The sequence below is a fragment of the Rhinopithecus roxellana genome, chromosome 13 (genome assembly GCF_007565055.1).
Source record: "Rhinopithecus roxellana isolate Shanxi Qingling chromosome 13, ASM756505v1, whole genome shotgun sequence".
Lineage (NCBI taxonomy): Eukaryota > Metazoa > Chordata > Mammalia > Primates > Cercopithecidae > Rhinopithecus > Rhinopithecus roxellana.
Window position 1 is genome coordinate 54,781,579 of NC_044561.1, and position 14,277 is coordinate 54,795,855.

The following is a 14,277-nucleotide window of genomic DNA, read 5'->3' on the forward strand; positions in this document are numbered from 1 at the left end:
TAATTGGCTTCAGAAGAATGTAAAACTCTACATAATCAATAATTCTATGGTACATATAATGAATTTTATTCTGATCCTATGTGAAGAAGAAAATTAAAGTTCTTTGAGATCCAAAGAGTTACTAATAGATTTCATGTGTTCCTCTATCCAATCCCTAACGTATATTTATTGAGCTTGCCTGTTGGTTCCAGACAGTGACCTGGAGGGGCCAGACAGTTCCCAGAGATCCAAAAATGAGTAAGACACAGGTTATGCCCCCAAACACGTAGACTAGTGAGGGAGACAGGTAAGTAAATGATGATTATGGGAACAAGTGAGAAGGTCTTTAACTCAACCTTGTAGGTTAGGAAAGTCTCCTTGGAAATGTTTCGAGCATATCCTGGAAGGTGTGGCCAATGTGAGAAAATTGCATGTGACTCAGGATGGCTGAAGTAGAGTGGTAAGGGATGAGGCCAGAGGGGTACGCAGAGCCAAACAGCCTTTTCACTGTTCTAAGGAGGTGTATTAGTCTGTTCTCACACTGCTAATAAAGAAATACCCAAGACTGGGTAAGTTATAAAGGAAAGAGGTTTAATGGACTCACAGTTCCACATGGCTGGGGAGGCCTCACAATCATGGCAGAAGGCTAAGGAGAAACAAAGCCATGTCTTACATGGTGGCAAACAAGAGGGCTTGTGCAGGGGAACTCCCATTTACAAAACCATCAGGTCTTGTGAGACTTACTACCACAAGAACAGTATGGGGGAGCCACCGCCATGATTCAGTTACCTCTACCTGGCTCCACCCTTGACACGTGGCGATTATTGCAATTCAAGGTGAGATTTAGGTGGAGACACAGCCAAACCATATCAGGAGGGTAGAGTATCTTGAGGAGATGGAAGTTTCTAAAGATGAGGATAGCACGGTAAGTTTGGGTGCTTTTTGGAACGATCTCTCTGGCTGCAGTCTGGAGCACAGATTGGAGATGAGAAAGAAAAGAGGAGGTGATAATCACTCTTTAGGATCTTCCTTCAGCAACCCAGTGAGCAAAGATGGCAGTCATGGCAGAGGAGGGGCGAGACATGGGCAGGATTAGGCAGGATTAAAGAGGCACGATCAACACACCACTGTGAAAGCAACACCTGGATTTTGCAACAACTGCCAGACTCTTCTGCACATTATTTGAGCACCAAAACTTGGGGTGTCGCCAGTGGTGTTTAACGTAAAGGTTAGTTTGAAGATTCCCAGTGCTGAAAAAGTCCTCTTGGACTGACTCAGACCTGGCCAGCACTGTCAGGCTTTCAGGTTCAGTGCCCATCTCAGAACTATGAAGGTATTGTTCTGGAAATGGCTAAAAGCATGAGGTTGGGCCAGGAGATGTGGGAGTGTGTTAGATCCTCTATAACTTGCCTTCTGTGATATTTATTTATTTATTTTAGACAGAGTTTTGCTCTTGTTGCTCAGGCTAGAGTGCAGTGGTACAATCTTGACTCACCCCAACCTCTGCCTCCTGGGTTCAGACAATTCTCCTGCCTCAGCCTCCCGAGTAGCTGAGATTATAGGCATGCGCCATCATGCCCAGCTAATTTTGTATTTTTAGTAGAGATGGGGTTTCTCCATGTTGGTCAGGCTGGTCTCAAACTCCAGACCTCAGGTGATCCGTCTGCCTCGGCCTCCCAAAGTGCTGGGTTTACAGGCATGAGCCACTGTGCCTGGCCTACCTTCTGTGATTTTTAAAATTTTATTTTATAGACAGGGTCTTATTTTGTCACCCAGGCTGGAGTGCAGTGGCACAATCATAGCTCACAGCAGCCTCAAACTCCTGGGCTCAAGTGATCCTCCCGCCTCTGCCTCTGGATGCCTCGCTAATTTTTAACATGTTTTATAGAGATGGGGTGAGGAGGGTCTTGCTATGTTGCCCAGGCTGGTCTTGAACTCCTGGCTTCAAGTGATCCTCCCATCTCGGCCTTCCAAAGAGCTGGGATTACAGGCATGAGCTGTTGCACTCTGCCACCTTCTGTGATTTTGATTTTTCCATTATTAATCTTGAGAGGCTGCCTGGTAGTGTAAGAAGGACACTTAATTAGGAATCAATAGACTTGCAGTGAGTCCTGATTGTGTTGACTCCTTGTCCTGTGACCTTTGACTTTGGCAAATGACTTCCCTGTGTGGCCTCAGTGTCCTCATCTGTATAAACATGGTGCTGGGCAGAGAATGTATATGACTGCAAGATCACTTTCAGTGCCCCCTGTTGATGATTCCCTGAGCTCACTGCCTGAGTTGAAAGGCATTAGGAATTTTTAGGGACTGCTCTTAAGAACCTCATCTCTCTCTTTAATTAAAGCAATTGTGGCACTCTGGCTCCAGGGAGGTTTATGGGACCATTCTGGGAAGGGATGGAAAAGCTTTTGTTTTCTTCTTAGAGGCATTTTTAGGAACCTGGTTCTCTTGCTTTGATCTGGGGGAAATAGAAATTCCAGTGGGCTGTTGGTTTGCACAATAGAGACTATTTGAGCCTTGGGTGACCCCACCCACTCTTACCTTGCAAGTTTCTTTCTTTACCCAGAAATCAGTATTTAAAATGCTATGTGATTCAGAAATGTTATCATTTTGTTCTCATAGAGGAAAAGTTTTTGACCTACTTTTATTAATTTGTTCAAAACTGAAGTAAAGACATAGTTATAAGGGCATAAAGTCAGAAAAGACATTTTTGTTCAAATTTTTAAATTACTTGCATATGATCTGAATTTCGCTAGATAGCGCTATAAATCTTTGGTATGCTTTAGAAATAGAATTAAATGTATTACTAAGCAGCATTAATAATTAATTACATTTTCTTAAGAGTTCAAGTGATGGGAAACTGTCTTTAATGTCACAATTATTTTAAGAGCTTGAAATACAAGGTATGAAAGAAGTAAGGATCACCCAGCCATCATATCTTTGCTATTTACTTATTTTATGGATAAACTAATATGTTGTTCATTTTGATTAGCTTGTTTTTTATTATAGTTTGCTTGATTTTCAGATTCGACTTTAAGCTTACTTGAATTATGTTTTTTTCTTTAATTTTGATTTATGGACGTAAGGAAGAAGAAGGAGAGACAGCCACAGAAGAGGTACAGTTGACCATCTTCAACAGCTGTGCTTAATCTGCTTAATAAAAACATCTTTAAGTGGGAGGATTGCAGCTTTAGGCACGTTCTTAATAACATGAGAGTGATGCAACCCACACACCCAGAAAATCCTCCTTTAACCTGCTGAGAAGGAAAGTAAGTTGGAGATCAGTTTGTCTGAGGAAGGTGGAGAGAGAAACAGGGCTCGGCTCTTGACCTTGTTCTGAGCCCCCTTGGGTGAAGGTATCTTCCGTGGCTTCTCACTGACGTCAGGCCAGGCCAGGCCAGGCCAGGCCAGGGCACTGGCTGGAGATACCTGCTCCTCGTCCTTTTCCACCCTGTTGAATGCACTGGGTTTAGGAATCCTGCATGGTGGTTAATGGTGTTTTCATTGAGGGAGTGATTCCTACCTATGTTGTTTTTGAACATCTTTGCATTAATCACTTTATTTTCGTTGTTGTGTTTTGTTTGTTTTTGTTTTTTTTGAGACAGGGTCTCACTCTGTCATCCAGGCTGGAGTGCAGTGGTGTGATCTCAGCTCACTCTACCTCCGCCTCCTGGGTTCAGGTGATTCTCCTGTCTCAGCCTTCTGAGTAGGTGGAATTACAGGCACGCGCCACCACACCTGGCTAATTTTTGTATTTTTAGTAGAGATGGGGTTTCACCATGTTGGCCAGGCTGGTCTTGAACTCCTGACCCCAAGTGATCCACCCGCCTCAGCCTCCCAAAGTGCTGGAATTACAGGCGTGAGTCACCGCACTGGGCCTGGATTAATGACTTTAAAATGCTAGAGAATTAATTTAAAATTGTGAACACAAGGGTAGGGAGAATAATTGACTAAGTTAGATGTTTTGTCTAGATATTTCAGCACAAGGTCATCAACATTAAAGAGAGTCCCAAATGTCAAAAGAAATGCCCCCAAAGTAACTTTTGTTAACTTTTGAAATGACAAAATTCATGATCTTTATAGAAAATTAAAAAAATGCAGATAGAAGAGGAAAATGAACATAGCGTTTAACCCTCATTACCCACAGATAACCACTCTAGCTACACACACACACACCCCCCATCAATTTTTGATGAATACTCTTGTAGTCTCCCTTTTTTCATGGAATGTGTCTGTATTTGGGGAGGTATTAAGTATAGATCTGCTTCATTATTTTAAATGTAAATATATCAAACCAACCCCTCTTCTTAGACCTAAAGATTGTTTCTAGTATATTCTATACCATGATTTCTTATTATTTATATCTTTCCAATAATTATTTATTTTATTTCTCTCTTGCTAGGCCAGCTTCAAAATAGATTTTTAAAAATAAGATAAAAACATGCTGTTAATTTGGAAGAAATTCCAGATTATATATGTAGGTTGCTGATAAATTTTGCTTGAAGAAATTAGCTTGTTACAAGAAAATATAACCAACTTGTGCATTTAACAGCTTATCCTTTCTGACAAAATTCGATTTGCTGATTCTTTTTGTATTTTATTCTTCTAACTATATATATATATATATATATATATATATGTATACCTTCTGAATTTGTAAAGGTTATTTGCTGAGAATGGTTTGTTAATATGAGTGGAGACTGTACGCTTAGGAGAGATTATAAAACCTGTTAGAATTAGCGTATCATTCTAAAGCACCATTCCAAATTGAGGAGTCTGTGTTTAGAAGGATTTTTTTGTGTGTGTGTATGTATGTGTGGTGTGGTGTATGGGTGATGTATGTGTATTTGTGTGTGGTGTATATGGTGTGTGGTGTGATTGGTGTGTGGTATGTGTGTGATGTGTGTGGTATGGTGTATATGTGTGGTGTGGAGGGGATGTATGTGTGGTGTATGTGTGATATATTGTACATGTATTTGTGTGTTGTATGTGATGTGTGTGGTGTGTGTGGTCTGGTGTGTGCGTGTGTGGCATGTATGTGGTGTGTGTGGATGTGTGGGTGGTGTGTGTGGGGGGTGTGTGCTGTGTCATGTGTGTTTCTGTGGTGTGTGTGGGTGGTATGTGTATGGGGTATGTGTGTGGCATGTGTTTGTGTGGCGTGTGTGGTATGTGTATTTGTGTGTTGTGTGGTGGGGTGTGGGAGGCTCTGACCTCTAGTCCAGCCTTTTACAGTCTTTTTCTCACTGTATCCATGGCCCTTACACTCCTTAATACTAACGTAATTTTTGTGAAAATAAGACGGAGTTAACAACTACGGAGGGCGCGGAAGGGGAAGCCGAGGAGGAGGAGGAGGAAGCTGCAGAAGGAGAAGAAGAGCCTGGAGAAGAGGAAGATTCCTAGGCCTTTTCACGCTTCATTTCTTCCACCTCTCCAGGTAGCCACAGGATTCCGGGGTGGAAAAGCTCCTAGTTACTGTACCGTATGCTATCTGCAGCACATTTTGCTTAGTAATAGTGAGAGGTGACAACGTGCTAGCAGCCCTCACTCTTGGCGCTGCCTTGGCTTCGGAGTCCACTCTGGCAGCGCTTGAGGAGCCCTTCAGCCTGCACTGTGGGAGCCCCTCTCTGGGCTGGCCGAGGCCAGAGTCGGCTCCCTTTTGCTTGCCCGGAGGTGTGGAGGGAGAGGCACGGGTGGGCGGGAACCGGGACTGCATGCGGCGCTCGCGGACCAGCGCGAGTTCCGGGTGGGCGTGGGCTTGGCAGGCCCCCGCACTCGGAGTGGCCAGCAGGCACCGCTGCCCCGGGCAGTTGGGGGGGTTTAGCACCCGTGCCAGCCAGCACTGCGCTGGAATTCTCGCGGGTCCTCAGCTTCCTCCCCGCGGGGCAGGGCTCAGGACCTGCAGCCAGCCATGCCTGAGCTGCCCCTGCCCCCGCTCCCGCCCCCGCCGGGGGCTCCTGTGCAGCCCAAGCCTCTGGGACGAGCGCCGCCCCCCACTCCGTGGCGCCGGGTCCCATCAACTGCCCAAGGGCTGAGGACTGCAGTGCACAGTGTGGGACTGGCAGGCAGCTCCGCCTTTGGCCCTGGTGTGGGATCCACTAGGTGAAGTCAGCTGGGCTCCTGAGTCGGGTGGGGGACTTGAACCTTTATGTCTAGCTAAAGGATTGTAAATACACCGTTCAGCACCCTATGTCTAGCTAAAGTTTGTGAACACACCAGTCAGTGCTCTGTGTCTAGTTAATCTGGGGAGGACTTGGAGAACTTTTATGTCCAGCTAGAGGGTTGTAAATGCACCAGTCAGCACTGTGTCTAGCTCAAGGTTTGTAAACACACCAATCTGTGCTCTGCGTCTAGTTAATCTGGCCAATTTGAATAGTAGGGATGTCCCTTCTTAATAGACTTATAAATAAAAAGCTAATATAAAAAGCACTTAATCTATTTTTAGAGCATCTTGGAGCTAGTGAGAGTGGCCATCACAGTTTGTTTTTGGACCATAAAGGTTTTGTCATTCATTTGCTTGAATGAGAAAGTGAATCTAGCCCACGATTTGATGTCTCTCCAGGGAGTTTCTTTCATGCTTTGGACCCACAGACTTCTACTTTAAGGCCCTCTGCTTGCCACTTGGTTACAATTCCATTTCCAAGGAGTGGGTTGGGACTCATTTTTAAAAAAAGAAAACTGGCAAGCTTAAGATATTCTACCTGAAGAATGGTAGAAAATGAAAATATGATATTTATTATCATACCAGAAACAAAACAAAGCAAAACTCACAGTAACAGACTCGTTGGTCCTGTTTAAATCCATGTCTGTTCACTCAACTTGGAAAGTTCTTTAAAAATTGTGCAGTTTTAATGTGATAATTATAAAGAAATGTTGGATGTGAAATGGCACAGCCGAGAGAGAATCTTTAATGTAGACAGATGGCTTCTTTATAGGCCATTTCCAAAAAAGAAAGGAAAAAAGGCAAGTTACAGTTGTGGCTAGCACATTCTGCCTGTTTCTCTGATGGGTTCTAGTTTGGAATCCAGTCCCTATTAGTCTGTTGTGAGGTCAAAATGCCTGACAGTGAAGGAGTAAACGAGGCAGCACCCTAAATCCCAGCCACGGACTCCTGAAGAGAGTCAATAACCTTTAAAATGCGACATGATGCAGTCAGGTATTCTGCAAACTATTTGGCTTCCAAAAACAAACCCATCTCATAACTCATAGATTATCCACGCATTTTATTTGAAAAGACTATTTTAGACAGAACAAGGCAATGAATGGAACTATGAAAGAATTCTCATTTCCCATAGTTGGAGTTGGAGTCAATCTTTTTTTTTTTTTTTGACAGGGTCACACTCTGTCACTCAGGCTGGAGTGCAGTAGTAAGATCATGGCTCACTGCAGCTTTGACCTCCCTGGTCTCAGGTGATCCTCCCACCTCAGCCTCTTGAGTAGCTAGGATTACAGGCACGCACCACTGTGCCTGGCTAATTTTTGTATTTTTTGTAGAGATGGGATTTCGCCATGTTGCCCAGGCTGGTCTCGAACTCTTAGGCTCAAGTGATCTGCCCACCTTGGCCTCCCAAAGTGTTGGAATTACAGGCATGAGCCACCACATCTGACCTAGAATCTAAATTGATGTTTGAGTCCCAGGGCAAATAATGTCCAATATGAGACTGGTTTCTACCTCCCAAAAGGTGGCCGCTTAATACCGTCCTCTGTTGTAGCCATGAACCATTTAGAGCTCCCCCTCTAGGACCAACCTGTCAGTTCAACCTATTTTCCATGCAAACACAGTGGGAAATTATAATTGGAGATGTTGACTTCCTTATGGTGTTTGATATGTGTTTGTGCAGAAAAAGGATATAAATCTAGCTTGGTTTTCCGTGAGAGGAATTTCCTTTCAGTGGGGAGCAAATGATGACTAGTGGTTTATAGAATAAAAGGCAACACTTTCCTTGATTGTATGTTAAGTGATGAAGATTGTGGTAAACCTTCTGTGTCTTTCTCTAACAGTCTTTCCCTAATATTTGCTTTTTCTTTTAGAAAATGGAAGCTATGAAGCAACATTTCAAATGTCTCTCCACAAACCAAACTCAACGGAATACTTTGGCTTGAAGCTGGCACACCCGGGGTTCACTGAGGACTTGTGCTGCCTGACTTGGTTAGATGTACATGGATGTATCTCCCGAATCATACGAAATTAAATGTGAAGACAGTTTATGCATACCTTCATGTGCCTAAAAGTCTTAGCTTTTGAAGATTTTTTTTTCTTTTTTGCTCTGCATAGCTAGACCATCTTATTAATAATACTCTGAAAAAAATGATTTCAAGGCATGGAAGTTCTCTGTGATACAGCGATAGTATTTCTTCAGATGCTCCTTATGCTACTTATCTCAGAAATAGGTTTGAAAATGAAATGCTTTCCAGAGAACCATCATATAAATAAAGATTAATAGAAAAATATCTTGTCCCAAGGAGCATCATTTCATTATTTAGAGTCCCTGCTTGCATATGCCTGAACTCCGTCTGTGTGTTGCCAAGTCTAAATCTTCAGCAGCACTTTTCTGCCTGCGTTGGGATCGATGTTTTTTATTGCAGTAATTATTTGGTCCGTGTTTTCAAATTGCACTGATTGTCTCATTATGTCGTATTTTTTTTTTTATTACACACACGCTGTGCACATCATCTTTGAAGCGTTATCTAACTGTAACTCTATCATCCACTTGTGTGGGGATGATGGTAAGGAGGGATGATGGTAAGGACAGAAATTTGCAACCCATTACCCTTTACACGTTTCTGAGCTGAAGGGAGTGGCTGCTTCTGTGTCTCCTGCTGTTGATTGATTTGTAGCCATGGCTGTGGAGCCGGGTCCTGTAATTTTGCTTCCTGATGGCCAGGAGTGTGTGTTCACCTACAGCTGATCCAGCTCCAATGACTTGTACACCAGGTAAGTTTGATAGCATTTCTCCGCTCACCTGCCCTGCCTTAGTTTACTGTAGATATTTTTTCTTCCTTGTAAGATTTTGTTGATATTCACCCTGCTACCTCCCTGCCTATGTGCGAGTCCTTGTGTTTTTGCAGCAAACATTGCTCCTGTATTGTCAGAGGGGCTCCTCTCCTTGCTGTACTGTTTTCCTATTTCATGTTAATTATGGCAATTCAACTTGGAGTGGCCATAAACTTTCCCCTTTGGAGTCTGCCTCCTAATTTTGTAGCAGAGTCTGTTGGTGTTATTTCAGAGGATATTCTGCAGTTGCAGAAGTCTTGTGGCTTTCATGAACTCTGGGAAAGGGCTCTTTTCTTGTTACCCTAGTAACAAAAAAAAGGCATTTTGAATAGAATTAGGTTATTTTGTTTCTAATCATTGAAGTAGTCTGTGTTAAAAACATTTCTCCCTTTGCTTAAGGTAAATGACCACAGTAAAATAGAAATTCATATAATTGAAAATTTATTTCTATTTTTAATTTCATTGCATTAAATTATCCTATCTAAAAAGTTTGCATAATTTTTACAACAACCCGTTATACAAGTAGACCTTAACCATTTTCTTGCTCAGGGCTGACTTTTCTCTCTTTCATGGCAGAGTAGGAGGGAGATAGATTTAGCTAGGTGCCAATTTTCCTCCTATCTCTCTCTCTCTCTCTTTTTTTTTTTTTTTTTTTTTTGAAATGGAGTCTGTTTTGCCGCCCAGTCTGGAGTTCAGTGGCAGGATCTCGGCTCACTGCAACCTCCGCCTCACAGGTTCAAGCAATTCTCCTGCCTAAGCCTCCTGAGTAGCTGTAATTACAGGCACATGCTACCACGCCCAGCTACTTTTTGTATTTTTAGTAGAGACAGGGTTTCACCATATTGGCCAGGCTGGTCTGGAACTCCTGTCCTCAAGAGATCTGCCCACCTTGCTATTTCTCATACTTAAAAAACGAAAATAAATACCTATGCTGACAATAAGCAAAGATAAAAACCCAGACCACTTATTTAAATTGAATTTTTTTTTCTTATATTGTTTTCCTGTAGTCAAAAACATTAACATTTTAGAAGGGTATTTGTATTTGCTCCTGTTTGATTTTCTTTAAAGTATCACTGAAATGCAAAAATCACTTAGATCAATAGTACCCTATGGATGGTATCAGTTCTCTTCTACTTTTGGCTTCAGCTGTCCCTTCAGCCTTCCATGGTTAGCAATCCAGTGGCACAGTGAGGAGAATTCCAAATATGGACTGTGCGGTATCAAAATATGATGAAAAAATCTGAACACTTTTCCATATAGGAAGCTTCTAGAAACTAAGCAGTATTGTGAATCTGTAAAAAAGAATAACTCAAAAGGAAACCCCAAGTGAATAAGGAAAAATCGTTTTGGGAAAAAACCAAAAGAGACCAGAGAAATGGAATAATTGCATGTTGATCTGAAGTGAATTGAAGTTCAAAGGCTTGGTTTAATAGTATAAAGGAGGTCTGAACATGCAAAGGAATTGTTTCCTTTTTTCTTTTCCTTTTTTTTTTTTTTAAATTAGAAAGGCAACTACACAAAAATTTGAGTATTTTTTTTCCAGTCACTGAACAATACACTCTCCCTTCCCCACTCCTCCCCTTGTGGGCTCCCTCTCGTTTCTTTGGATGGAAATCTTCCTTTGGTTTGTGGTTGTCTTTGAGTTCTTAGTTTTCTCAATGAAATATGAAAGATATAGGAAGAGAATAAATTGTATTTCCTGCAAAGATTCTTCGGAAATATTTACAATTTTTTTTGTTTGTTTTTGAGACAGTGTCTTGCTCTGTCGCCTGGGTGGAGTGCAGTGGCGCGCTCACTGCACCCTCCGTCTCCCAGGTTCAAGTGATTCTCCTGCCTAAGCTGCCGGAGTATCTGGGACTATAGGCGTGCACTACCTTGCTTGACTACTTTTTATTTTTTATTTATTTATCTTTTCGAGACGGAGTCTCGCTCTCTCGCCCAGGCTGGAATCCAGTGGCGCGATCTCGGCTCATTGCAAGCTCCGCCTCCCGGGTTCATGCCATTCTCCTGCCTCAGCCTCCTGAGTAGCTAGGACTGCAGGCGCCCACCACTATGCCCGGCCAATTTTTGTGTTTTTAATAGAGACAAGGTTTCACCGTGTTGGCCAGGCTGGTCTTGAAATCCTGACCTCAGGCGATCTGTCAACTGCAGCCTCCCAAAGTACTGGGATTACAGGCGTGAGCTACCGTGCCCAACCTACAAATGTTTTCTTTCAAAACGTGTTTACCTGGGCCGGGTGCGGTGACTCATGCCTGTAATCGCAGCACTTTGGAAGGTCGAGGTGGGTGGATTGCTTGAGCCCAGGAGTTCAAGACCAACCTGGGCAACATAGCAAGACCCCATCTCTACAAAAAATACAAAAATTAGCAGGCATGGTGGCATGTGCCTGTAGTTCCAGCTCTCGGGAGGCCAAAGTGGGAGGATTGCTTGAGCCCAGCACTCCAGCCCAGCCCATTGATCACGCCACTGCACTCCAGCCTGAGTGACAGAGCAAGACCCTTTCTCAAAAAGAAACAAAACAAAACGAAACAAACCCCCTCACCTCACTTAACTGTTACACCTGTGCAAGCACAGCAAGTAGGTGTGAAGTGGTCTGGTACTTTGTAATAACAGAAAATGGTCATTAGGTGGCGATGAAAGACACGCTTCTTGCTATGGCGTCGCTGCCCCCGAGGTCCCCTGGCTGTGAGCCTGAGTCAGGGTACTGCTAGTTGACATCAGAAGGTGGGAAGAGGTATTTGTCAACCAGATGGAGGAAAACAGATAAAAACCCTACTTATAATTAATTGGTAAATTAATTAGTGTATCATTTATAAAGCTTATATCCAAGGTAACTATTTTGGGCGAAATGTGCATTTATTGTTCGAATGCACATCCTTGCATTATACAAAAGGAGCCTAAATTTAGTCAACAACTGATTGCATATTGACAATTTTGATAAAGATACGGGATCTTCTTTTAGCTTCTGGGGGGGTTTTATTTTATCAAAGAAGTAAAAACAGAACCCTGATTATTGAAGGGGCTGATTATCCTTTTCTGTCACAAGACTTTTAGTCCGAATAGAACATATGTCCAAATATTTGGAAACATATTCACGATCCTAACAAAGGCATTCCTTTCACAGTTGTCTAGGTTACTTGGCTTTTTCACTGCTTTGTTTTCGAAGGACTTTCTTGGAAGTAGAAAAACAGAGTTGGGAAATCTTTAAAATGTATCAGTGCATCTGGCTGTTTTCCAAACCAGAAGTCAGGAGATTGTTCAAAGATGCGGAAATGTACTCAGCTGTGGAAGATTCCAGCCGGGGAGGGACTCAGGTGGGCAGGTGTGAGTAGCATAGAGGGGGCATGGGGCGGGGGCTTAACTGGGGGGGTCCTGGTTCCAGTCCAGCATTCTGAAGATTTAGCACCCGGATCTTGTCAGGGGAGTGAGAGAAACCTCCTCCCAGGCAGACTTCCATGAATCAAGCTCACAGCCTAGGATTACAATCAGGGTGAGGGCTTTCCTATTATTTTTATTCACTAACACTGACGGAGTGCTTGCTATGAGCCGAGTTCTGTGTTAAAGGCTTCGTGTGTTGCTACAGTAACCCGATGAGGTGGATACCATCTTTATCTGGCAAGGAGGAAACTGAGGCACGGGGACGTTCAATTCAGTACTTTGGCAATGGCTGAGCCGGAGCTGAGATGTACCTTTGTCCCACTCCAAAGCCACGAACAGCCTCCTCAACAAGCCCTTTCCTCTCGATCCTGGACCACCATAAGGTTCCCCTACGGTGCCTGGCAGGCCGTGGACAGTGTGCGCCTTGGCCCCGGAGCGCCTCCTGTGCCCGGCTTTGGTCCCTGCATTCTGTCTTCAGACTCCATGCCGTTCGGGCCCTGGAGCAAGGTGCCTTGCACTTCTCACTTATGATCCACCTGTTTTGTTTTCTTAGTTGCACCATCAGAAGTCAATTCCATTACCTTCATCTTCCAGTTCTTTGGGCGGCTAGCTGTGGCTGCCACCACCAGCGCCAGTTACAGAGGGAACTGGGTCACTGTCAACCCACAGGGTTCTAGAAATTGGTCAATGGCCTCAGATCCGAAGTTTCAGGTTGCAGAGAGAAAAAACTAAAGCTGCCACCTGCCTTTTCCAGCCTGGTTGTCCTTGGGTATATCTTGCCCGCTAATGCGGAAGGACACACCAAGAACTCATTTAATTCTGAGCTATCAACTGCCGCGCAGTGATGTGCCAGAGTTGCAACCAGCCCCACGTGGTATTTTTAGCTGAGAGAACAACTCCTTTTTCCTCTTAGTTGAGGATGATATTATTAATGAGTGCATCTTAATCCCATGACATGAATTTTAGTTTGTTTTGTAGCAGGTCAGGTTTCTCTGTAGTCCCTGCTTTTTAAAAAGTTAATTTTAATTTTAAATTAAAAAATTTTGGGGGGTACATAGGTGTATATATTTATGGGTTATATGAGATATTTTGGTACAAGCATGCATTTTGTTTCTTTGGGAAAGTCTATTTCTCCTTCATGTTTGAGGATATTTCCACTGGATCTACTATTCTAGGGTAAGCATTTTCCCTTCAGCACTTTAAATATGCCATGTCACTTTCTCCTGGCCTGTAAGGTTTCCACTGGAAAGTCTGTTGGAGGTGCATTGTATATTATTTGTTTCTTTTATCTTGCTGCTTTTAGGATCTTTTCTTTATCCTTGACCTTTGGGAATTTGACTATAAATGCCTTGAGGTAGCCTTCTTTGGGTTCAATGTTTGGTGTTCTATGACTGTCTTCTACTTGGATATTGGTATCTTTCTCTAGGCGTGGGAAACTCTGTTGTCTTCCCTTTGAATAAACTTTCTATCCCTGCCTTTTTCTCTGCCTCCTCTTGAAGGCTGATAACTCTTAGATTTACCCCTTTAGGCTACTTTCTAGATCCTGTAGGATTGCTTCATTGTTTTTTATTCTTTTTTCTTCTCTGTGTATTTTCTTATTTTTGATGCACTTTTTGTTTCAATAATTTTTGGGGTATAGGTAGTTTTCGGTTACATAGATAAGTTCGTTAGTGGTGATTTCTGAGATTCTAATGCACCTGTCACCCAAGCAGTGTATACTGTACCCAATATGTAGGCTTTTATCCCTCAACCACCTCCCAAACATCCCCCCAATCCCTTAAATTTCATTGTATCATTGTTATGCCTTTGTGTCCTCACAGCTTAGCTCTCACTTATAAGTGAGAACACATGATATTTGGTTTTTGATGCCTGAATTACTTCACTTAGAATAATGGCCTCCAGCTCCATCCAAGTTTGCTGCAAGTGAC

At 43.0% G+C, this 14,277-nt stretch overlaps 1 protein-coding gene across 1 annotated transcript in view; it reads left to right on the forward strand.

The window, feature by feature from the left end:
• Positions 1 to 8,427, forward strand: part of SH3BGR (SH3 domain binding glutamate rich protein) — a 53,532-nt gene extending 45,105 nt beyond the window's left edge. The window contains exons 6-8 of the mRNA XM_010368706.2: positions 3,066 to 3,095; positions 5,278 to 5,413; positions 8,008 to 8,427. Of these exons, the coding sequence (XP_010367008.1) occupies positions 3,066 to 3,095; positions 5,278 to 5,379 (132 nt within the window). The 3' untranslated portion in view covers positions 5,380 to 5,413; positions 8,008 to 8,427. The remainder of the gene's footprint in view (positions 1 to 3,065; positions 3,096 to 5,277; positions 5,414 to 8,007) is intronic.
• The last annotated feature ends 5,850 nt before the right edge of the window (positions 8,428 to 14,277 follow it).